This window comes from Sminthopsis crassicaudata, chromosome 1, assembly GCF_048593235.1.
Source record: "Sminthopsis crassicaudata isolate SCR6 chromosome 1, ASM4859323v1, whole genome shotgun sequence".
NCBI classification, from domain to species: domain Eukaryota; kingdom Metazoa; phylum Chordata; class Mammalia; order Dasyuromorphia; family Dasyuridae; genus Sminthopsis; species Sminthopsis crassicaudata.
Window position 1 is genome coordinate 422,635,624 of NC_133617.1, and position 27,007 is coordinate 422,662,630.

General features: G+C 35.1%; 1 protein-coding gene across 5 annotated transcripts in view; it reads left to right on the plus strand.

Annotated features, from left to right (window-relative positions):
- Positions 1 to 27,007, plus strand: part of MGRN1 (mahogunin ring finger 1) — a 110,169-nt gene that overhangs the window by 46,181 nt on the left and 36,981 nt on the right. For all 5 annotated transcript variants that reach the window (XM_074280410.1, XM_074280407.1, XM_074280405.1 and 2 more), the window contains exons 4-8: positions 2,546 to 2,692; positions 12,490 to 12,607; positions 23,376 to 23,442; positions 24,515 to 24,564; positions 25,871 to 25,918. In XM_074280410.1, coding sequence (XP_074136511.1) covers positions 2,546 to 2,692; positions 12,490 to 12,607; positions 23,376 to 23,442; positions 24,515 to 24,564; positions 25,871 to 25,918 — 430 coding nt within the window. The remainder of the gene's footprint in view (positions 1 to 2,545; positions 2,693 to 12,489; positions 12,608 to 23,375; positions 23,443 to 24,514; positions 24,565 to 25,870; positions 25,919 to 27,007) is intronic.

Below are 27,007 nucleotides of genomic sequence, written 5' to 3' on the forward strand. Positions count from 1 at the left end.
GAATTAGGAGTCCATTGAAAAGAAAGTGGTGTATCAAAATGTCAAACCCAGTCAGAGCTCAAAGATCTGATTGTTTTTTGAAGAGGGGAAAAAAAAATACTTCCTTTTATTCTGGGGTAAATAATAGCACTTCTGTGCAATGAAGTCATCCTATAACTTTTACCTCAGGATATGTTTGGAACCATATGTGGTTGAACCAAAATAATCACAAGAATCCTATATCTACTTGAGACTTCAGATGTGACCATAACTATTTTATAACCTAGGTTAGAATCCACCAAGAAAGCCCTAAGACCTGCTTGTCTAAGGGTTATCTGAACTCTTGTAAACTGTCCAGGCTTGGAGTAGAATTTCTTTGATAGCTCTGGACTTGTATAGGTTCTTCTTACAAAATGAAATTCGTTTAAATTTATACTCTCAGAAGAGTCTTCACAAAGATATAGCCATTTTATGGGCACAAAATAGAGTCTACCCTTGACTACTTAGTAAGGAGAAGGTCAATCAATAATCATTTAACAAATGCTTATTGACTGACTTACTCTTTATTGTTTAGACTAGTGACCCTCTTTTATACTATGTGCTAGCTTTGTAGACACAATCAAAGCAAAAAATAATTCTATCCCACCAAGGAATTCAGTTTAATGGATGATGAATGCCAAACTGGAGATTTTTTAGATAGGTGTGTTTTCTTTAAGTAGATGACAATAATCTAGTTCCAGTGTATCACTAATTCAGACATAGATATCTATCAAAAGATAAGATCAAAATAATAATACCAAGATAAAGATAAAATCAAATTAATAATACCAAGATAAGATCAAAATGGGTCCATGATTTAGGCATAAAGAACGAGATCATAAATAAATTAGAGGAATGTAGGATAGTTGTGGAAGAGGAAGGAATTTGTGACCAAAGGAGAGCTAGAGATCATTATTGATCACAAAATAGAAAATTTTGATTACATCAAATTAAAAAGCTTTTGTACAAGCAAAACTAATGCAAACAAGATTAGAAGGGAAGTAACAAACTGGGAAAATATTTTTACAGTTAAAGGTTCTGATAAAGGCCTCATTTCCAAAATATACAGAGAACTGACTCTAATTTATAAGAAATCAAGCCATTCCCCAATTGATAAGTGGTCAAAGGATATGAACAATTTTCAGATGATGAAATTGAAATTATATCCACTCATATGAAAGTGTTCCAAATCACTACTGATCAGAGAAATGCAAATTAAGACAACTCTGAGATACCACTACACACCTGTCAGATTGGCTAAGATGACAGGAACAAATAATGATGAATGTTGGAAGGGGATGTGGAAAAACTGGGACACTAATACATTGTTGGTGGAGTTGTGAAAGAATCCAACCATTCTGGAGAGCAATCTGGAATTATACCCAAAAAGTTATCAAACTGTGCATACCCTTTGACCCAGTATTGCTGCTATTGGGATTATATCCCAAGGAAATACTAAAGAAGGGAAAGGGACCTGTATGTGCCAAAATGTTTGTGGCAGCCCTTTTTGTAGTGGCTAGAAACTGGAAAATGAATGGATGCCCATCAATTGGAGAATGGCTGGGTAAATTATGGTATATGAATGCTATGGAATATTATTGTTCTGTAAGAAATGACCAGCAGGATGATTACAGAGAGGCTTGGAGAGACTTACATCAATTGATGCTGAGTGAAATGAGCAGAACCAGGAGATCATTATAAACTTCAACAGTATTATATGAGGATGTATTCCGGTGGAAGTGGATATCTTCAACAAAAAGAAGATCTAATTCAGTTCCAATTGATCAATGATGGACAGAATCAGCTACACCCAAAGAAGGAACACTGGGAAATGAATGTAAACTGTTTGCATTTTTGTTTTTTCTTCCCAGGTTATTTTTACCTCCTGAATCCAATTCTTTCTGTGCAACAAAAAATTCGTTTCTGTTCTGTTCTGTATCTAGGATATAGTGTAACATATTTAACATGTATGGAACTGCCTACCATCTAGGGGAGAGGGTGGAGGGAAGGAGGGGAAAATTCGGAACAGAAGTGAGTGCAAGGAATAATGTTGTAAAAAATTACCCATGCATATGTACTGTCAAAAAAAAAAGTTATAATTATAAAACTAAAGTTAAAAAAAATAAAATTCATGATCATTTAAAAAAAAAAAGATAACGTGACTTCAACAGTGACATGTTCAAGCTTACATTTAGGCTATGTCTTTGAAAAAAGACCTATTTAAGAAAGAGACTTTTGGCCCAGAGATCATTCAGGATGATGTATTTTCTTTTCATGTGAGCATGTTTCAGGAATTGGGGGAAGGGAAGCAAATGAATGAAAAGTGGACTATAGATCTATTTGGAGGAAATAAGCAGTTTGATTTTTGAATCAGATGGTAACTACAGAGTGAAGTTTTGGTTTCCTTTCTTTTTCCTGGCATCCTGATAATTTGATAATTCTAAATTTGGCAAGTTTTCTTGTTGGGATAGAATCTGTTTGTTGAGTGATTTAACTTTGTTATTCCTTTTGTCTCTTGTTTGGCTAGGTACAAAGATGATGCTGACAGCCCAACAGAAGAGAATGAGAAGCCAAGAGTCATGTATAGCTTGGAGTTCACTTTTGATGCTGATGCACGAGTGGCTATCACAATATATTGCCAGGCAGTGGAGGAGTTCATGAATGGGATGGCAGTGTGAGTCTCTGCTGGATTTGTATTTGTATTCAGGGACTAAAAGCTCTCTTGTTCTCATTGTTCTATTAGTCCTCCTGGGCCTAAATACTAGAATAGAAGACTGAGATGATGTCTTAAGACAGCTGTCAAATTTCAGGGCTAGACATGGTCAAAGATATATTCCTTTCCCATGGGGCAACCAACTTGAGAAATGAAATTTAAATCAGAAAATTATTTGATAAATATAGATTCAAAGGAAGAGGAAGATTTATATAATTTCTTAGCTTAAGTTTGCAAACTATCTGATAGTCACTCTGATTAGTCACTCTTCCTTGCCTGCCACATTAGATTAGAATTTATGTCATTATCTTTTAAATCTTGAACTAGAACCAATTGTAGAATATTTTCTCTTGAACTGTATGGGGAAACAAGAACAAATTCATATTTCTATAATCCTTTCTCGAGATTTCTTGCGACTGACCCAGGCAGTTAAAATTTTCAAATTTCTAATTTAAATCTAGCCAATCAATGAACAAGAATTTATTTAAAGAGTATTTTATTTTTCCAAATTCATGCAAAGATCATTTTTAACATTCACCTTTGCAAAATATTATATTCCAAATTTTTCTTTCTCTCCCCCCCCCATCCCTCTCCAAGACAACAAGCAATCTGATATAGGTTAAACATATGTAGTTCTTCTAAACATATTTCTATATTTATGTTGTTGTGCAGGAAAAATCAGATCAAAAGAGGGGGGAAATAAGGGGAAAAAAACACAAGCAAACAAATAACGACAAAAAAGAAATGAAAATACTATGCTTTGATCCATGTTCAGTCTCCATAGTTCTCTCTCTGTATTCGAATGGTACTTTTCATCACAAGGAATTGCCTTGAAGTATTACATTATTGAAAAGAGCCAAGTCCGTTACAGATGATCATCACATAATCTTGTTACTGTGGACAATGTTCTCTTGGTAACGCTTACTTCACTTAGCATCAATGCATGTCAGTCGTTTCTGAAATCAGCCTGCTCATCATTTCTTATAGAACAATAATATTCCATTAAATTCATATACTATAACTTATTCAGCCATTCCACAGCTGATGGGCATCCACTCAGTTTCCAGTTCTTTGCCACTACAAAAAGTGCTTCTCTAAACATTTTTACACATGTGGGTTCTTTTCCCTCTTTTATGATCTCCTTGGGATACAGACCCAGTAGTGACAGTTTTATAGTCCTTTGGGCATATGAACAAGGATTTATTAAAAACTTGTTATGTGTAAAGCACTGTGCTAAGCGTTAAGATCACAAAGAGAAATCAAAAAAAGCCCCAAATGGAAAACATTGCCTGTATCCGGAGAGAGAACTATGGAAACTGAATATGGATTGAAGCATATAGTATTTTCACTTTTTATTTATTGCTTTTTTCTTTCTCATGTATTTTCCCTTTTGGTCTAACTTTTTTTTTTTGCACATGACAAATAATGGAAATATGTTTAAAGGAATTGCACATTTGCACATATTTAAGCTATATCAGATTACTTGCTGTCTTAGGGGAAAAGCAGGGGAGGAAAAGAGAAGAAATTGCAATACAAAATCTTATAAAAACAAGTGTTGAAAACGATATATCTTTAAATGTTTTTGAAAAATAAAATAACTATTGAAAATTAAAAAAAAAAAAAAAGCCCCGAGCCTTCAAGGAGTACACGTTCTGATGGTGATATAACATGTTTATGGCTAGATATATATACAGACTGAATTGATGGAGTGGAAAAGATCTCCAGCAAAGATAGAATTTGAGTTGAGTCTTTAAGAAAGCTAGAAAAACTAAAAAATAGAGGTGAAGGAGCAGAATATTCCAGACATGGAACTATTAATGTAGAGGTACAGGTAGAAAGATAAGATAGTGTTGGAAGCTATAAGTTGTCTGGTATAACTAGGTCATAGAGTGTTTGGAATATTGTAAGGTGTAAGGAGGATAGAAAGGTAGGAGGGGCCAAATTATGAAGAGCTTTGAATGCCAAATGGATTTATATTTGATCTTGGTGGTAATGAGGAACTAGTGAACTTTATTGAGCAGGGGAGTGTCATGGTCTGATCTGAATTTTTAACCTTTTGCACTAAACTGTTAATTCTCTTTCCAAGTCTTTCTTCCGAGGTGCTCATTTCTTTTCCAATTCTTTCCTTTCTTTTAGCATTTTCATTTCATTTACAAATTAATTTTTAGTTCTTCAGTGATTTCTTCCAGGAATTCTAGTTGAACCTTGTGTATTTTCCTTTGAGTTTTAAAGAGTTTTGCTGTTTTTTCTTTTAGCTTTACCTCTTGGGCATCCCATTCACCATAGTAGCTTTTTATGATAGGAACCTTTTACTTATTTTTCAAGTGTTACTCCTAAATTGGGGTCTTTTTTTAAACTTATTTTTCTCGTCTTATGCCTAAATTGATACTTTATGTTAGGGATAGGCTCTGCTCTGCACATTTCTGGAGAGACTATTTGGACTTTGTTTGGGCTGCTTTCTCTGAACGTTAAGTGGTTTTTTTTCTTCAAGGATTTCAGAGGCATCTCAAGCCAGGGAGCTGTAAGTATCAATATGCCTGATAGGATTTGGTCCAAGTTGAAGTCTCATTGTTGCCTGTCTGAGCTTTTTTTTTTTTTTTTTTTTTTCTTTTTTTCTGAAGCAATTGGGGTTAAGTGACTTGCCCAGGGTCACACAGCTAAGAAGTATTGTATCTGAGAACAGATTTGAACTCAGAGCACCAGCCCTAAAGTCAGGAGGAGCTATCTACTGCGCCACTTAGCTGACCCATTTTTCAAGTTTTTGACTTTGATTTGAGTCTAGGCAATACATTATAGACCTGCTCTTGTTTGGAATTCTAAAGACTGGTAAATGCCCTAGCTCTCTGTAAGCTAGCTGGAAGGCTCTGAAGATTCAGAGTGAATCCATCTTGGTCAGAGCTCCTTGCCCTCGTTATCCAGGCTGTAGGTCTCAGACTGAGGTGGGGCTGAAACTAAGGGCCCTTACCCCTTCCAACCCTCTTTCTGTAGGTCAGAGATACACAACTCCTACAGGCTTTTTTTTTTTTTTTTTTTGCTCCTTATCTAGTACACAGTCTGAAGCCTGTGACCACTTCTTGCTTTGAGTGCAATTCCCCTCCTCAGTCTGTATTGGATCTGCAACTCATTTTTGAGATACAATTCTACATTGCTGCTATTTGTCTCCTATTCTTGTCCTTCATGGTGTCAGGTGCATTCCCCTATGAAATCTTGGACTGCCTCTTTCCATAAAACAGAACCAGAGACCTCAGTTTATTCCTTTTGCTGGAAGGCTGCCAGTTCTCAGTGTCCTCAAGCTTCAGTCTTTCTTCTATACTTGCTGATGTGATATGGAAAAATGACTCGCTGTGATTTTTTCTTAGATGTTCTGATCATAGCTCAAACTGGTGCTCTCTTTATTAGAGTAATTGTTTCTTCCTACTCTGCCATCTTTACTGGTCTTCCTTAGACCTGTATTTTAGAAAATAATCACTTTGGCAGCTGAATAAGTATGGATTGGTGTAGGAGAAGAGACTTGTGGCAGGGAGGTCAGTCAGGGATATTGCAGTAGCCCAATTGTGAGATAATTAGGACCTGAACTAGAGTGGTAATTGTGCCAGTAAAGAGGAGACCTATTTGAGAGATATTGTAAATGTTGAAACAAGATTTGGCAACTGATTGGTTATCAGGGATAAGAACAAGTGAGGAGTCACAGAAGATACTGAGGTTTTGAGCTTGAAGGATGGTAGTGCCTTTGGTAGTAATAGAGAAACATGGAAGAGAAGAGGGTATAGGGCGAGCAAGATAATGAACTGTGTTTTAGACATATTAAGTTTGAAGTTTCTATAGGACATATGGTTAGAGATATCCAAGATGCAGGATGGAGAAAGACTAGGACTGGATGTATATATCTGAGAATCATCTGCAAGGAGATGGTAATTGAACCCATGGGAGCTCTTAGATTACTAGGTACTGTTGCAGATAAAATTTCAAGAGACAGGTTTCTTGGTATTAATAATCAGTTTATTAACTAGGTTAGTCAGTAATCAGTAGATTGATGGTCAGTGGTTTCTCTCCATAACCAAAGATGGACATCTTGAATCATCTTAAATGCTTTTGTTCTCTTTCTGAAAGCACATTACTGGATCCTCTCTTGCAACCCTAATTGGTGTATACTTAATAAGGAAGTAGTCTGAGCTCATCAGCCGTTCCAGTGGCCATGTTGTTGGGGGGATGAGGGAGTGTCCACTGAGAATATGACCTGGTCATATTCTCATAACTCATAATTCAATTGTTATGAGGTTTGAGTCCCCTCTTGCAATTTGGCCACTCTAATCAGGTTCTCTCTGGTTTTATTTCTCCTTCACAAGTCAAACCTCCAATGAAGAGACCATATGAATGAGAAGTGATCATATTTGTGGTCAGGCTGTTCAAAAACAGATTGCCCTTTTCAGGAGTGGGGTCTTGACAAAAATGGGAGGAAAAAGGATTAATCACAAATTAATAATTGGTTATTAACATAATATTAATTTCCCTTGGTCTTTTTCCCAGAACAGAATGGGGGTGGTCCAAGTTTAGTGGGTATGACATGAATGAAGGAAGGACCAACAATAAAAATTGAGGTTTGACAGATAGAAAGAGAACCAGGAAAGAAGAATATCATGTAAACCTAGAGACTACAGTGTTTGCAGGAGAAGAATCAGCATAGAGAAAAGAGCATTAGATTTATCAATTGAGATAGTTTCAGTTGAATGATGATATCTAAAGCCAGATTGCAGAAAGTTAAGATTAAGAGAAAAAAGGTCATAGAGTATAGAAGGCTTTCTCAAGTGGTTTGCAGAAAGGATGATAACTAGTATGGATAGTTAGGTAAAGTGAGGATTTTCTAAGGATGGGGGAGAAAAGGGCATGTAGTAGATAGGGAGAGATTGAAGATAAGAGATAGAGCAGAGTTGTAGTCAGAAAGAGTTGGGATCTAAGACAAATGTAGAAGGCTTTGTCTTGGGAAGAGGAAGGACTGCTCTAAGACTGTCAATAGCCAAGGACATTGACCAGCTTTTTACACAGTTAATGTACAATTTGGAAGGAGTAAAAAAGCAGGATTATAGGGATAGAGACACCCTCTTAATGGTGGAAGGGATCTGAGAGAGAATAGGACAGTTTTGTGATTGATGGAGGGGATTGGGAGACATGGGGGTGAAAGAGAAGGGTGATTTTGTGATAAGTCAAGTGACATTTGGCAGAGGGAATACTCTTGTGACTTCTAAAACAGATGACTTCCAAAAAAAGCTAAAATTTGGCTCCACAGAATGATAGATAAGGCAAAATGGAGTCATTAATGCTATTTTTAATGTAACATGTCTTCATGGAAATAGAAATGGAGGAGATAGTGGCAGAAGGCATCTGGGTGATATAAGATGAAGAGAAAGGGAATGAGAGTGGAATTCTCAGGATATAGTTTCATTTTGTGGAATGAAATATAAGATGAAATCTTCATTTGAGAATGTGAAGATCTATCCTTGTCCATTGCTCCCTGCCTTTGCCAAATCTCCTGTGCACCTTGGCTATCTTTGAATTTTTGTTCCATCTTATTGGGAAACAGTTCTTGAAAATTTGACCTTTGTTAAATTGGCTCTTCCCTATTTTTAACATCAATCTTAAGTCTTTGGCTTTACTTTACTTTGACTATTGTCTTTCTGCTACAACATCTCCTGAAATTGTACTACATTCTTTTCAGTTATTGGGGAGAAATAATAAGTACTTCTCAAAATAAAGTCTTTTTGGATGAAGACCATATTTATTCTTTGAGTACTTTCATTCTAATTTTATATCTTTTATTCTTTGTTTCAGTATTGGGTGTGACTCCCAAACTCTCCATCTTACTTGCTCACTTCTTATACTTGTAGAAATATCTACTATCCAAACCAGGCATTTCCTTTTGTTTCTTTCTATCTGTTGTTCCTAGTTTTGTCCTCTGGAGTGAAGCAGAACAAGTCTAATTTGTATTCCATGTGACAATTCTTCAAGTACTTGAAAACAACTATCATGTACCTTCTAAAATTTTTTTTCACCAGTCTACATATACTTGGTACCTTCAACTGATCTTGATCATGAAATCCTTAGTTATTCTGATTGTCTACCTTTAGCTACTATCTTCCTAAAATTTGGCACCCAGAACTGAATAGCATATAGTAGACATGGTCTGGAATTAGGGTAGAATATAGTGGAATTATTCCTCTGTACTATCCCTATGCTTGAATATCAGATCTCCTTTAATGAAGGCAAAGCTCAAATGACCTTTTTGGCTTCCATATCATCATGTCTAATCATGTTAAGCTTGTGGTCCAATAAAATCTCCAAAATTCTTTTTTACATGATCTGATATCTAGTCATGTTTCCCCTATTATAATGCTAATTTTTTAATCTAATAAAGGATTTTACATTTATCTCCATTGTTATATTTATCATTCTTATATTTCATCTTATGAAATTGAACACATTGTTGTGCATATCTATGTCTTCATGGATCTACAAATGAGCTGACCCTTTGTTTTCTTTTCAGTTGGTTGGCTTTGTGTGTTTTATTTTTTAAAAAAAGATAAAAATTATTAAAATTTGCATATCTGCTAATGAAACTGTCTCAGCTCCCCACAGCCACCAGTTTGACCAAATATCACCCTGCTAACTTTCTTCCCCTCACTTGATTTTTATGGCAGGTATTGGTACATCAATTTGGCTCTCCATATAACTATATAGTTAATGCTTTAATGCTTACTTAGACTTTAAAAAACAGGCTAGCTAAATGGTGCAATGAGTAAAAACCTAGGCTTGAGTTGAAATCTCGCTTCAGACACTTAGGAGCAGTGTGACACTGGGTAAGTCACCCAATTTTGTTTCTTTCAGTTGCCTTATCTGTAAAATGGGGATGAAATAGCATATACCTCCCAAGGTTATTGTGAGGACCAAATGAGATAATAACTATGAAATCTTTAATACAGTGCCTGGCATATAATAAGTATTTATATTATATTTATATAACATTTATAAAATGTTAGCTATTAGTGTTAGCTAATATAAAATAATTAAATTGCCTCCATTGGCTCTTGCTTTTATTGAACTTTTATAATATGCCAAATAACAATTGGTTTAGATGAACAGAACAGCCAGGATGGTAAGGAGACTCAGAACCATTTCTTTGTGATGGTTTGTTGAAGAAGTTGGGTATATTTAAACCTAGGGAAAGAGAGAAGAGAAAACTTAGGGAATAGGGGTGTAATGGCTGTCTTCAGCTATTTGAAAGGTTGTTGTGTGGAAGAAGAAATATACTTGTTCTGTTTTGTACCCCAAAACAGAATTAGAATTTCGGGGTTGAAAGTTTTAGGGAGACATATTTTAGCTGCAGTAATCTGATCTGTGCAAAAATGAAAAGAGTTGCCTTGAGAAGTTACAGTTTGAGTGCTCTGTCTCTGAAGACCTTTAAGGAGAGGCTAGATGACCAGGTAGCAGGGCCATGAGTTTATGGCCTGCTGCATTGGTATTATCTGCTCTAGCTAAGTTTCACTGTGCATATAAAACTGATTATATTAAAAATAAAGGTATGGTTTTTTTCCTTATTCAAGTTCACAAAGACCTCTATATACAGACTTTTAGGTGTCACAGATTCTCACAGATCTTCAACAAAGGTAACTATGAACTGGCAAGTCAGCCACCTTATAGTCCAGGTATCATTACTCAGGTTTGGGCTATTGGCCCAGTTATAATCTTGAGTCCCTTCTTAAACTCCCAAGTCTGCTGCCACCAGATTGCCCATGCTCCTCCTAGACCTTTTCTCTTTCTGCAATTCCACATGTGAAATAACTTGAGGTTTAAGCAAGAGTAATTATTTACAGGGGGAGAACAAATTCATAATTGATACAGACCCACTTCAATAATTTAAGGACCTGTGATTTCAGGTAGGTACTTCCACCAATCTATATCATAACCCCACTGATTAAGAAGTTATTAAAGTGTTTATTTGAAAGGATGTAGGTGAAATTTTTTTCACCCTGCTTTGGTGGGCCTCTCTGAATTTAATTTTACTGACTCTCAACACACAGAGACTGTCACCAAACTGGTGTTTGAAACTTTTCCAGCTTGGCAAGAGCTTGTGTTCCACTTCAAGTACATAGTCTTCAAGTACTCATACCACACTGAGATATTAGAATGGGATGTTATTGGAAGTCATGTAAACATATAAGAGAATAGTTAGCAAAATATCATTCCAGCTTCCCTGGGTAGCTCTTAATTTTCCTAAATCTATGCTTGTTTCCCCTAGTTGTTTGTTAGCCATGTCCATCTTATCAGGACCTCAAAATAATAATAATAATAATAACTAACATTTATAGAGTAAAAAAAAGTGTACTGCAAGCTTGTGTGTTTTCTCTTCCTCTAGAATCAGCACAGCCACCTGACATAATTCCTTTAATTCTGGGATGCTGCTTGTATGCTTTGGTTATATTCAGCTTCCTCTTCCCTAGGTGTAGCCAACTGGTAGATTTTTAATTAGGGCCGCAGGTTCAGAAAATTGGACATGATTCCTGGCACCAGCCTTGTCTTTATGCTATGGTTTACACACACACTTATGGGACCGCTAACTTTTACCTAAAGTATATGTGACACAAGGATTAACATAACTTATCAGTATTATCTCCTAAAATTCATAAAGATATCCCTGTACCAGAATAGAGAAACACTGGGAAATATAACTGGAGGAATCATTCTGGTATCTACTACATACAGTATAGAAAATGAATGCTCCTGTCTTCTTGAGTTCCCCTAAATTGGTTTCAATGATAAGTATTAAACATTTAGCACAGAACCCTTTGAATAATAAGTACCTAATGAGTATTTACTAAATTGACTTAAGTAGGGCAGAGCAAAGAAAAATAGTAAAGGTATAAGATGTTCCATTATATTTAAGATTATGACCCTGCTCCTTATTTTTGCATAGAACTTGATACTGGGTCTTGTTGAGCTGTAGGGAAATCAAATGCTTGTCCCTCATTGTATATTTTTTCTATATTCCATGTATCTAGACCTTGAGCCTAGATTCCATCTACCAGGATAGTAGTATTCAGGAAGGAAAAGGTTAGAAGAGGGAACATTTCAGATTTCAAAATGGTAATTCTGCCCTTGAATCATTGACAAATATCACCTTGGTTTTTGTTTTTTTCCTGATGACACCACTTAGTTCAGGCCATTCAAGTAGGCCATTAATAAAAAAGTTTATATAAGAAAGAGGAAGTGATTTCTTTAGTTCGAAAATTACCAGCTTACTTCTTAGGAACACTGAACTCCAGAAAGGAAGATGTAAAGAGAAATGTTATTTTTTAGTGGTAAGAGATGAGAAGCCTGAATAAAGAAATAATAGTAATAAATAAATAGTATTTAATATTTGAATGTTTAAAAAGAGTATAAACTCTATGCATATTTATGTGAATGATAATATAAAATAAATCATAAAAACTTGGGGAAAGCCTTTTGAAATGATGCTCCAAGTATTTGCTTATATTAGTTTAATAGAAGGAATTTAGAAACCACTGAACCTAATAAAATTTCACAGTGATAGATTATGAATTTGTGTCTGGAAGAAAATGGCTTTAGTTCAAGTTTTCTAATCTGTCATATGTGATTCCTGGAAGGCAAACAATCATCAATGGCATACTACTAATTGGATATAGAGAAGGCATTTGTTACTGAAAATTTCACCTTTTCTTCCTTTCCCGTCTCCACTGCCTTTTCAGATACAGCACAAAGAATCCTTCTTTACAGTCCGAGACGGTCCATTATAAGAGAGGGGTGAGCCAGCAATTTTCCCTTCCTTCCTTCAAGATTGATTTCTCAGAATGGAAAGATGATGAGGTAATTTGCTTGTCCACTTTTTCTACTCCTTCCCAACAACATTGCTTAAATACCTTTGTGTTCATAAAATACCAAGGTTATTTAATCTGCATCTTAATGGCTTGTTGTTGGAAAAAATCATTTAGGATAACTGATATGCTTTATTCACAAAAGGTGGCTGAAGGGTTATGGAAAGTCATTAGTTGGGTTTTAAAGTGATTAATTAAGTGAGAATTAAAGAAAAATGGAAGAAGGTAGATAGGTCCTGGTTTCTGGAATTGGCTAGAATCATGGAAGAGGGAAGCAATAACTTCTTTGAGTGCCCTTGTAACATAAAGGTATGTTGTAGGTTGAGATTGAACTTCACTGTGGTTACCTCTGCTCAGGTCAGGTCATTCAGTCTTCTGAACAGAAAAACTATTGTTAGTTCCCCATGGAATAATCTGAGTCATGCATTGAAATATCCATTGGTTTGATTTATATATTAGGAAACCACTTTGTTACTGTTTAACATAAGGATGTATTTGGTGAATAAGTCAGAATACTTATGTTTGGTTATATGGGATGCTATTTCTGGGATCATTGTATTTAGAAATCAAATTAGTTAACAGAAAGTTGCTTGGTGAGCATGGAGTTAGAGAAAAGGATAATTGATTAGTTTTTAATATATATTTGCCCAACCCATGATTACTGTTGATTCATCCTTCCCTTCCCCTAATGTTCATCTTCCAGATAGTCTGTAGTTGTATATTTCCAAACTGGATGCTCCTTACTTTTGCATAGTATATTCGAGTTCTGATTTCTTAGGATATTAAGTCTTGTCTTATTTCAGAATTTCAGGAACAGCTCAGACTGTTGATCTGTAAATTTTCAGTGCTTTCAAAGTGGTCTGATCCAGGGTAAATCTACTCACTATACTCCTAGTCTGAGCTTTGTAAATTCCTATCCTTGGAGTACCAATAGTCTCCATAACCCTGGGGATTAGCTACTATTCTCCATCTGGAAATTTTTGCTGGTTCAGAGTGACAGAATTTTAAATTTCTCTTATTCTGGATTCCTGCCCTGATTATTCTCCTGAAGATTTCAAACTGGCTGAGGATTGGAACTCAGACCCTGATGATTGTTGCTGAACCTGTTTTTTGTTTCACTGCTTAGCCAGGGACCTTTGACAGCTCCTCACCATAGAATACCACTCCTTAGAACAAGTCCTCTTCTTAGTCTCCTTTGGATATGTGTCCCAGGACTGGTAACAAGCAGTAGAGCTGCCAGTGGGAAGCTTACTTACTGTGGGTCTAGAACTTGCTCCCTTTAATTTTCATTCAGTGCCTGTGCTGGAATGATCTGTGGGTCTGTTGCTAACTAGTAGTCCCTGTTCCCAGTGACCACAGACATTTCTGCCTACTTTCTGTGTCAGCTTGGGCTGGGGAAATGAATCACTGTGAATTTCTTCTTGTTTATCACAGTCAGGACTAAATGAAATGCATTTTCTAGATCTTTGTGGAGGAGTTGAGGGGAGGGGCTTGGGGCTTGGATGTACTTTCCCTGCTACTCTGCCTTCTTGGCCCCATCTCTTCCATTATATTCTGTGCAATATTGCCAGAACAATCTTCTTAAATCAAAATTAACTTTTTTTTTTTTTTATCATGTCATTTCCTTGCTCAAAAGCTTTAAAATATTGGCTTCCTATTTTTATAGGACAAAAAAATGATAAACTCCATAGTATTCATTTATTTTCCATACATATTCAACAAGAATTTATTAAATCCTTATTATATTCTAGTTCCTGTTGTAAGCTTTGGACAGTCCCTGATTTCAAAAAGCTTACATTCTATTGAGGATCAACATGTACATAGATAAAAATAAAATATAGAGTAAACATAAAGCTTAGGGATGCAGATGAGAGAGTACTAGTGGGGGATTCAAAATAGGTCATAAGGCCTATTGGTAACAGGTGACATTTGAGATAAGTCTAGAAAGAAGCTAAGGATTATAAGAAGTGAAAAGAGAGTATTACAGTTGTGGAAGGTAACTTGTGCAAAGGTATGCAGGCAAGAGATGGGATATTGTGTATGGGAATAGTTGGTGGGGTAATTTAGAATATAGAATACATGAAAAGAATTGTCCATAATCAGCCTGGAAATAATAAATTAAACTTGGATTTCCCAAGGGCTTTAAGGCAAACAGGTATTTGCCTTTTATTCCAGTAGCAAAAGGGTCATAATAAAAAAAAAATAATTTTAAAAAGAATAATGATTGTATTGAACATGTCCATCCTATAATAAACTTCTTATCATTTGTCATTCTAGATTGTTTTTTAATTTTTTAAAATTAATTAAAGCTTTTTATTTTCAAAATAAATATATGGATAATTTTTGACATTCACTTCTATAAAACCCTTATCTTCTAATTTTTTCCCTCCCTTCTCCTCCCCAGTCAGCAAGTAATCCAATATATGTTAAAGATATGCAGTTCCTCTATACATATTTCCACAAATATCATGTTGCACAAGAAAAATCATAGCAAAAAGGAAAAAAATGAGAAAGAATGCAAAAGCAATCAAACAACAACAAAAAGAGTGAAAATACTATGTTGTAGTCCACATTCAGTTCCCACTGTCCTCTCTTTGGGTGCAGATGACTTTCATCATCACAAGACCATAGGAACTGGTCTGAATCACTCTTTGTTGACAAGAACCATGTCTATCAGAATTGATCATCATATAATCTTGCTGTTGCTATGTACAATGATCTCCTGGTTCTGCTCATTTCACTTAGCATCAGTTCATGTAAGACTCTCCAGGACTCTCTGAAATCGTCCTGTTGGTCATTTCTTATAAAACAATAATATTCCATAACATTCATATACCTTAACTTATTCAGCCATTCTCCAACTGATGAGCATCCACTCAGTTTCCAGTTTCTTGCCACCACAGAAAGGGCTGCCACAAACATTTTTACACATGTGGGTCCCTTTCCCTTCTTTTTGATCTCTTTGCGATATAAGCTCAGGAGAAACACTGCTGAATCAGAGTCTAGATTATTTTGCACAAATTATCTTACTTGATTCTAATGTAATCCTATGAGGTTAGTAGTAGATATATGATCATATCCACTTTGCAGATAAGAAAGCAAGCAAAAAAATTAGAAAGGATTTATAGGTCTCAGGGGTAGAGTTGCTTTTCTTGCCCTTCTTGCTACCTTGCTTTTGAGAAGATGATGCTATTGTTAAAAGATAGTAATTGTATTTATTGAAGAATTTTTTATAACTTTAGCATTCACATAATGGAAATTTCATTGGAGGAGAACCTTGTTCAAAAGAAGATGATTTTTTTTTATAATTGACAAGAGCAGTAAGATGAATTATGCACCTTTCAAGCAATTATGTGATAAAGAAATATATGGTCATTAGTTAGTGATTTCTCCTTGCCCATATTTTTTGAACTTATAAATAGCATTCTTATAGATAGCTTGAAAGTCCGTTTCTCAGTGCTTTCAAAATTGTTTCATATAAAGCATGGATTTTTTTGTCTGTTTGTTTTGAGGCAATTGGGATTAAGTGACTTGCCCAGAGTCACGTAGTTAGAAGTATTAAGTGTCTGAGGCTGACTTTGAATTCAAGCCCTCCTAAATTCAGGGTCACTGCTCTATTCACTGCCATCTAGCTAACCCCTACAGCAAAGATTTTTAATTGATCTATTCAACTTGATTTGCCTAGCTTCATTTCTTTTTTTTTTTTTTTTTTTTTTTTTTCATTTATTTCATTAAATATGCTGTATTGGTACATTTTGTCATTCATCACAATCATTTCTGCAGTAAAAACCCCTTTTTCCTATTGAATAGTCCACAAGGATCACACACCTGACAACATATACAACTCTGTCCTGTTAGTCTCCTGTCTCTCTTCTAGAAAGAAGTATTTTTCATTATCTACTCTCTAAGATAATCATTATCTTAAAAAAATTTTCCCCAGTTACATGCAAAGATAATTTTTTTTTTTTTTTTTTTTTTTTTAACAGTGCCTAAATCTTTTATTTTTTCATAACCTACATTTTTTTCAAATTAGACAGTTTTACATTGTTGACACAAAAAGAAACTTAAATTACCAATAGTTTACATGTAAGCTTGATTCCAGTCTTAATGGAAAAAATAGAACAAAAACAAAAACCCTCAATGAAGCTTCCATATTCCACTTCTAGTTCCCAAATTGGCAGCTGTTAACTCTCCTTCAAACTGATTGTCTGCTGCTATTTGTTTAATAGGTTACAAAGCACATAAAACCCTTAACCATAGCAAGCTAAAGGAGATACAAAGCAGTATGCACCACTAGTCAGCTGGTGCTCTAGGGAAACAATGAATTACATTCAAACAAGACCAAAGATAATTTTTAATATTCTTTTTTTTTCTTTAATTTTGAGTTCCAAATTTTCTCCCTCCCTCATCCCTCCTCCTTGAAATGGTAAGCAGTTTGTTATAGGTTGGACATGTTCAATCCAATCATTATTCTTTTTAAAATTCTTTTTTTATTATGGCCTTATTATGAACAGATAAGTACATTTCCATGCACAAAGAAGAGAGAAGAAAGATTTTATAAGATGCTGTGAATTTCTATAATGTGAAGTTTGTTTAAGTATGTTAAGATTTTACACAATAGTACCAAACACCTATTTGACTGTTCCCTTCTGAATTTCTTTCTGGTCACTCCTTTGTATCTTTATGTCTCACTTGTAATGTTCTCTTTTCTCTAAATTATAATCGTTCTCTGGGAGCAGGATTTCTTGGGGAGCTTCTGGAGGCAGCCTTAGTTTCAATTCAGTTCAATAATCTTAAAATGCAGCCAAGAGTTATAGTCCGGATCCTTTATTTTTAATTTTTGTTGTTGTTGTTGTTGTTGTTGTTGTTGTTTTCTCATCTCTTGGATCACTGTCCTTGCCCTATTCTTCTGCAGAGTTCTCCGGTAATACTCTTCCCCCCCCCCCATACACAAATAAAAGTTCCCCTTTCTAACAAGTATAGTAAGGCAGCCAATACTCATTTATTAAGTGCTTACAATGTTCCACTGCATCCAGAGCCATCTCCAGTTGTCCTGATCTATAGCTGGCCACTGGACCCAGGTGGCTCTGGAAGAGAAAGTGAGGCAGGTGACTTTGTTCAGCTTTTCCTCATTTAACTCCATATCACTTGCATATCATGGAAAGGCCTCTCTGACATTGATAATGAAGGACAAAATAGCAACAACAGTGTGCCAGTCACTGCACTTCCTATACTTTGGATGAGACCAGAAGATGCAAAAGGCAATATTTGCTCTCAAAAAGCTTATAGTTTTAACAAGGGAGACTACATGGAAACAGCTGTGCACAAATAAGATTAAATTGGAAGTCACTAGCATTAAGGAGCATAAGAAAGGACTTCTTACAGAAGATGCGATTTTAATTTAGACTTGAAGGAAGCCAGGAGGCAGAGATAATAAGGGAGAGAATTCTAGGCATAGGGAATAGCCAATAAAAATGCAGTCAAGATGCAGTGTATGTTTGTATAAAGTATCATTGAATTATATAATACACCCAGGTGAATAAGGTATGGGAAACTGGAAAGATTGAAGAGGGCAGTGTTACGAAGAACTTTGATATAGGTTAAATGTGTACAGACTAAAAATTTCAGTGATTTACCCATAGTCATATGGGTAAATATATTAAGTCATATATTAAGTATCAGAGGATGATTTCCTAACTCATAGTCCAGGACTCTGTCCATTGTGCAGTGTTGTTGATGTATAGATGAGAGGGTTCTAAATGTGCTACAAGCCTTTGGCTTTTTAAATTTCTTAGCCTACAGTCATTTTTTTCCAACTTTTTTTTTTTTTTTCCTATTGTCTTCAGGGACCACATTTAACATTGAAATCCTCATGTATGAAAGTATGTGTTGATTTGGTTTGGAGACTCTTACCATGTTTTTCATAGAATTTCTTCTTTGTTATCTTCTAAAACAGATGCTAAAGTATAAACTGAAATTATTTTCAAGTTAGTCTTTTTTTCATATGCTTATTATGTGAAGTGCATTACAAGATGACGATATGTCCTATGAAATGATGTTTCTTATTACATTTTGGTACATAACAAAACCAGCTTTTCCATCTTTTCAAGGGAGAACCTGTTAGCCATCTTTCCACTTAGCTGTATCTTTCTTATATCTTCTTGTTTTATTTATAACAAGAGTGACTATGGTTATATAGATCAGTGTCTCCAAGCATATGTTGATTCACTGGCTGTTGAACAAGTATCTTACATTTAGACCATTAGTAGTTGTTAATTTTATAAATGCTCTAAAAATAGTTCTGTTGTATATTCCTGCCTTGTTTTCTGCCACTTTGACAGTGTTGTTCCAGAAGAAGGGGTCTGTCTATATGACGTTGAGTGGTATTTTATGGTATTTTTCTCTGTTCTTAGAATTTCCTTATTCATCCCCTTATGGCCAATGCCAGAACCAAATTCATAATTTTGCCTATATAGTAGAATCTTCGAGAGCATTTAATCTTCTGGCATAATCTTTAAGAACTCAGGGTCACTTGCATTCTATGATGAGATATTGGAATTTAATTTGAAATTGTCTTTGCCTCTTTTCTTCATACCTCTAGGCTTTTCAGTAGCTCCTGTTAAAAGGTTGAAGTGTTGAAACTAGAGCAAAATCTGAGCATTATTGCTGAAAACTCTGAAAATCAGCTATTTCTTATGGCAAATAAATATTCTATCTTTGGTTCACTCCATTTGGTTTCTTCACAGGACCACTGAGAAGTCTAATCTTGTGTAATCTGGTGGTGAAATAAAGTTTTTGGTGTGGAGCAATCTTTTGTGGGGAATCAGCTGACTATAAGAATAGACTCCCCAGAGTTTCCTTAGTTAGTTTTCATGATTTCTTCTGGCTTTCTCATATTTTCTGTTCTCCAGATCTCAAGAAGGGTCATATAAACAGGGAATCTGAAAAAGTGAATCATTGGAAGAGAGTTTATTATAGGAGAAAGAAGACTATAGGCTTTTTTTTTTTTTTTTTTTTTTTTTTTTTAAAGGGAGGATAGGAATTAGGAAAAGCCAGACCACAGAAAAGGCAACTGTCAGATCATGGAAGAGTTCCAGGGGTGATACATGTGCATCAAGTGCTTTACCAAAGACTTTTTCAGCCACTATATAATTTGATTTTCACAATAGCTTTGTGATACAGGCAGGGCAGGGATTATTGGCACCATTTTAGAGCTCAGAAAACTGAGACTTTGAAAATTAAGTGATTATAACAAGAATATAAACAGATTGATGGTGGAACTCAGTCTTCTGACTTAGCCATGAGTGGATGACTTTAAGAGACAGAAGCACAGCATTTTGGAATTTAAAGCTAGAAGGAATCTTACAAATTATCTAGTACAATTCCCTCATTGGACAGATGCAGAAACCAAGGCCCAGAAATTAGTTAAATTGCTCAAAAGATTGGCTTTACCTTAAGACTTGAACCCAGTTTTTCTAACTCCAGATCTAATATTCATTTTAGGAATACAGATTGGGAGAGAGGAGCCATAGTGGTTGTCTACTTTGCTCCTTTCTTTGTCATGTACTAAATTGCCATATATGTTTGTGCCAAATGTAACAAAAGCTTTGAACTGAATTTTTCTACTCTTTATATTTTATCCAAAGCTATTAGAGAAAGAAACTTCTTGTTTTCACTATTCTCTTCTCTTTCCTCCCTACTCCCCAAATGTATGAATATTGATTGATCTTACTAATTACCTTCCTAAATTTACTGCTCTTCTAAAGGCTTGATTCAGTGTAATAATTGCTCAGATATGCCCTTTACATGCTATATAATTAAGTGCAGGAAGCTAAAGTTAATGCGATGTTAGATTTGGCATTTAAATGCCAGTGTCAGGACAAGTGAAAGTGAAGGTTCAACTAGTGAACTCGCCTACACTGCCTGAATTTCTAGTTTCTTGTAATTTGAATTTTGGAATGAGATCTCCTAATGTATCTTGTTTCCACTGTGCCTGACTTCAGGTTTTTGCAGACCAGTTTACAGGTGTGGCTTTACCTGTATGTTTTTCTTTGTCTACATATTTGTATACACGCATTCTCATAAACGCTTATGTTTCTTACTGTGTTTTTAAATTTGAATAGTGATAGTTTTCATAGTTCCACTCATACCTTAGATTCTTTGTTTGTCTTAAATTCTTAGTTAGATTCTTGATGTGTGTAACATTTTGGGGTACTGTGGTCTATCTGTTGACTTACCTGTTACTTAAAAACATATTTACTTTTATTTGCCTTAAAATGACTTTCTACCTTACAGGAATAGCACACTAAGTCTTGATATTCTCAGATTTGTTCAGTTTTGTTCAAGTTGGTTTTTTTTTTTTTTGTATTTTTGTAAGTCCTAAGTATAGCTTGGTAAGCTAATTCCCAGATATTTTATGAATTTTATATTTATTTTTAATGGAAATGCTGTAGAGTTCCTTTGTATCCTTCTATTTTATTAGTGGTACGTGTGCCCGAAGTCAGGCACAGTAGAAACAAGATACCTTGTTTCTTTGTTGATTCCTTGGAATTCTCTGTAAAGAGGGTTAATTTTGTCCTTTCTTTTCCATTGTTTATTCCTTTAATTTTATCATATTATTGTCATAGCTAGCATTACTAGAATTATTGAAGAGTAACAAGGGATATTCTAGTAAGCTTATCAGCTCCAGTGAACTTATCTCTAAACTCCCAAGTTTGTATATTCACCTTCCATCTCTTTCCTGAGCTTCAGTCCATTATTATTACCTGCTTATTAGGCATTTTATGTTGCATGTTCCATAGGTACCTTAAACTCAATATGTCCCAAATAAAATGTATTGTTTTTCCCTACAAACCCACCTCTCTTCTGAACTTCCCTATTTCTGTCATGTATACCTCCAGGTTCACCAGTGTTGGTATCCTCCTCAATTCACCCCACTTATCAAGTCAGTTGCACAAATACTCTTGCATCCACCCCCTTTTCTTTACCTATATTCACCAGCTAGTTCAGGCTATCTTTCTGTCCTCCTGCCTGGCCTTGAAATAGTCTCCTTATCAATTTCCTAGCTTCAAGTTACTAATTACTTTAATCCAACCTGCATCTAGCTGCCAGAGTGATTTTCCTACAGCATAGCTTTGATATGTCACTTGCCTCAGTAGGTTTTTGTGGATTGCTCACATCTCTAGGATCAGATATAAATTCCTGTTTGGCATTTAAAGCTCTTCACCACCCTGCCCCCAACTTACTTTTTCTACAATATTACATAATTATTTCTTTTCATGGTGTTCAAATGGAACCAACCTCTTCAATGTCCCTTCAACACAACACTCCATTTTCCTTCTCTGTGCCTTTGTAAGAGATGTCCTGATAAAAGATAAATTCCTTTAAGGGAAAGTCTGTTTTGTTTCTGGCTTTGTTCCTAGCATTTAGTACAATGCCTGAATTATAGTAAATACTTAATAAAATACTTGTTGATTTATATATCATTTGAAGGTTTAACTATTAATATATCACTTCCTTTTCTAGCATGAACTTTTGTATATGACTTTGTTTTAATTTTACAGTGACTTTTTTTAGGGACAATAATGTCTTTAGGATAGAGATTATTTTTCAGAACCTAGTGAAAATGGTCATTTATCTTTTTTCCAAAAGAACAAAGTTATTGTTACATAGTTATGTATTGTTAAATAGTAATTAGTGCTCTTTATTGTTCTTCTGAACATTTTTTATTTACAAAACTTTAACAAAACTCCAAGGCCAAGTTGTCTTGCAGAACAATGCAAGCAATTCCCAATGATTGTCCTAGATTCAGCTTAAAACAGTCCCCTTTTACTTCTGAAGGAATGTAGATAAAAACAATGCCAAATTTCATTTCACTGGTAAGTTTGATATTATCTATTTATTACAAGATCTCACTGTGTGCATAATGAAAATGCACCCCTCCAGGAATTTTTACCATATAGTTCTAAGAAACAAGAATTTCAAACACTCAACCTCTTTTTCCAAGAAAAAATGCTTGATTACATTTCACACAGATTTCAAAGTAACAAACAAAGTTTGAAGGAGGAACAAGTCAAATTCTTGAGGATTAAAAAAAGTCATCCTTTGACTTCTGAAAGGGTATGGAAATGAAGTTAAGTTAAGGTAACAAATCAGCATACACATACACACACACACCAAGGATTTGGCAAGTATTTGCATTACTTTTTGCCAGTTTTGTTTTTATTGAAATGTTTTTCAGTGCTTAAAAAGAGAGGATGATCTGATAGATAACCTTAAAAATGTCAGATAGTAAACTGGAAATCTAGTTTTAAAGCCAACTCCCTTTCTATAATCATGAATAATATCTGAGGATCTGTTTATCTTCTCATGAATCCATGCAATTTTGCTCAAATGGTCATTTATCATGAATGATAACTTTAGAGCATTCTCTGGGCTTTTGTGTTATTGTAGCAATGGAGACCAGAGACCTGATTTGATTTGTGTTTTAGAGAATGTGATAAGAAGTAAAATAAAAATCTTATGTATATTAAACTGTCCTATTGCCGTCCTGAGCTTTCATTGCAAAAAAGAATCAAAGACTGGTAACAGCTCAGTTAATCCATTTCTTTTACTCATTTGCCTCTTAAGCAATCATATTACATTCTCCTTTTTGTTTTGCTTTCTCCTTTTAAATTAATGCCAAATTTTCATTTAATTGGGTTAATCTTCCTACTGAATGGATTGAAGCTTGACATATTTCTTTTTCTTTCCACCTCTAGTTGAACTTTGATCTGGACCGGGGTGTATTCCCAGTAGTGATCCAAGCTGTTGTAGATGAAGGAGATGGTAAGAAATATTTTTAAATTCACTTCTCCCTTAAATAATTCTCTTTCTAAGAGGCTCTCCAGGAAAGATTTTCTGTTTCAAGTTTCCCCATAACAGTGATAGCTTTTCCCCCCAAATAATCAGAGTTTTGTAAGCCTCTTTTTGTTTTGTTTTGTTTTTTTGCACTAGAATTATATATTTTTCTTTTTCATGGATAATTTAATTTGATACAGGAAACTAGTTGAGATTTGCAGTTGGCAATCAGAAAGAAAGAAGAGACAACATGGCCAAGAAACTTGCTGAACATAGACAGAAAGACTGTCCTAAGTCTGCTCCCCTGTAATTGTACACTTTGCCAGTGTCCTAGGTAATTATGTAAGGTTGAGATACAGAGCCAGTGCTGGTCTGAATTAATAGAAGGAATTATTATACTAAAAGTTTCTTATGCTGATAAAATCACATATCCAGAATCTTTCCCCCCAAAAATTACTTAGACAACATTATTCCCTTTAGACATCAATTCATATCCTATTATCTGACCAATATTTTTGAGTATATTACTTTTTTATGAATGGGAATTTTAAATGGAGGTAGCAGAAATTCCTCTAGACCTTAGGGTGAGAATTTTGAACCCAGCTTAATAGCCCAAGATAGTACTGTTGTCAGTTCTTATTCATGATCTTTGGTAAACTACCTGTGGGATGAATTCCAGGATCCCATATTCTCTGGCTCCCAAAGCTACAGCCATGAATTTGTATCATCAGGACCTTTCATGGGCAGAGTGAGGAAGCATATGTGATGTCAACCACAGGCAATTATGTATAAGCAGCCTTGGAGGACAGGAGAGATTTGGTCATTGGAGAAGGACCAGTAGAACACTCTGGTTGAAGGGGTCCCAACTCATGCCAGATCCACAACAAACTCTGCTTCTGGTCTGAGAATCTGGAAAGAAATGAACTTTAAAAATGGAAAGAGCTAAAGATGGAAGAACAGCCTCTTCTGCAAAAGGAAACTAACCCAATGTTTGTCCTATTCTTGGATAGGAGAGTTGTACTGATGCCAACTGTGACTTCTCTTTTTTTCCTTCTGGTAGTTGTGGAAGTGACTGGTCATGCCCATGTATTATTAGCTGCTTTTGAGAAGGTAAGTAGTTATTTCCATTTCCCAGGGGCTATAAATATATGTATATAGTAGGCATTTAATAAATGTTGGTAGAGTTTAAGAATTTTAAGAATTTAAGTCTTTGATTAAATTTAGGGACAAATCTGGAATGGGGTGGGATGGAGGTGAGTGGATCAGGGGTTTAGGATAGGCGGCTGTCAGTCAATAAGCATTTATTAAGCTCCCTTCGTGTGTCAGATACTGAGCTATACACTGGAGAAGCACAGACAAAAATAAAATAGTCTCTGCCTTCAAGGAGCTTACATAGGAGAAGACAACATGTCTACAGGTAATTTGGAGGAGGAAGGAAAGGAAAGTCTCTAGAGGATGGGGATTGGGAAAGGCTTCATGTGATAGGAGTATTTGGACTAACCCTTGAAAGAAACAGAGAATTCTAAAAAGGTAGAGGTTTACTTGACTAAGATACAGGTGTAGTTTACCATTTCCTTCTCCAGTAGATTAAGGCAATCAGAGATTAAGTGACTTGTCACAGAGCTAGTAAGTGTCTAAGGTTGGAACTAAACTGAGATCTTCCCGACTTCAGGCCCAGCACTTTGTCCACTGAGCCATCTAGCTGCCTCAAGAAGTTTAGTCTTTGGTAAAGCAAATTCCTGGCCTTCTTTACATGACAGTTATTTGACTAAGTTCACCAATAGAGTTGGTGGAAATGTTAAATAAGTATACTAACATATTCACATGTCAGAGTAGATTATAATCTCTGATTTTCTCAAGACTTCTGCAGTATTTTAAAACACAGCATGACTTGACTTTAATTACGGAGTCTACTATCTAGAATCCAATAGTAGCCTTTACTAAATTCTTAAGTGCAATTTCTAAATTAATTTTGAAGAAATAAGTGGAGATTTCATAGAATTAATACCTTGCCTTGTCCTTAACCAAAAAAAAATTCTTTGCATTATCCTTGTTTCTTCTGAACAGCTTAAACGCTTTCTTCACTCAGAAATTTCCTTGTGTTTTTTAGTGTCTTTTGTTCAATCCCTAACTATATTGTGTTCCTTAATAGCAAGTAGGCAATCACATTTTGTCTTCCACAGAACTGAACACAGCGCCCTTTTACACAGTAATCACTCAGTGTTATTGATTTGGGAATCATTCTTGGTGAATCAGAGAAAAGGCCAACAAACATTCTTAACCATTATAGGGGAAAAGGAAAAAGAGATTCGGTCCCTTTTCTAAAAATTCTCCCAGAAAACCATTACTAAAAAAATGACTATAGTTACCTACAGTATATTAGTCTGTCCACTTACAGATCTTTTCTCCTCTACAGCATGTTGATGGCAGCTTCTCTGTGAAACCTTTAAAACAGAAGCAGATTGTAAGTGTGTTATCTTTTTTTTTTTTTTTAAATTTAAAAAATTTTAAATGTATTTGGTTAAAAGAAAATAATAATTTTATTTACTGATGTTCTTAGGACATAATATTTTTTTTTGCTTAAATTTCTATAATGAATTTACTTTAAATATCCATAAAAGGAGATGGAGGATACAAGTTCCTCTTTTGTTATTATCCCTATTATAGAGGATTACAAATACTGAAACTACAAATCATAGATATTGTGATATTGTTTACCACAGACATGTTGCAATTGAGAACAGAAAAGATCAAAGTGTGGAAGAAGTAGGTTGCACGATCCCAACCAAATGGACCAAACCCAGACTTTTCCAGAGGAAATTGGACAGTTGTCTTTACTAAAGTCAACAGTTCCTTAGGAACTGGCTACATCATTTGAAGCCTGAAGCTGTGTTTTATGTTAGGCCTCTGGCAGGTTCCCCTGTCTTGAATCAGAAGGTATTCCCTTATGCCAGGGGGACAATCATAAAACAAGCTCTTTCTGTTAATGGTCAGCTTTAGGATCCAGGGAAGAGTTTGTTTAAGGTGAGCCACCTTTGATTCACATATTTCAATATTCACAAATGTAGATGCCATCAGAAAGTGATCTTAACAAAATTAGAGCTATTAATAAAGTAACCAGAACAATTATGACTGTAACAATATAAATGAAAAATTACTAAAAATAAGCCCAAGTCTGAATTTAATGAAACTAATTTGTTTCTTTTTCACAGAGAGGGGGTACTCCTAGAGCAGAATGTTATTGTCAGATGCAGTCACTGTGTTGAATGTTTTTGCATAACTCTTTTTCTTTTCTATATGGATGAAAATGTTTTAGGAAGTCATTATGATATAAAACAAAGTAAATATATAAAATATCTTTTTAAAATGTATTTCTTTAAAAAAATTATTTGTGGAAAGGAGCAGAAACTGTGATTTTACTGCTAGAGGCAACTTCTAATAAGGAAACTGCCTCAACTAATGGATGTCAGTGACACTATAAATTTTAATCACAACATAACAAAATTTAGGACTGGAACTCAGGAGTTCCCGACTTAAGGCTCCAGTGCTGTAA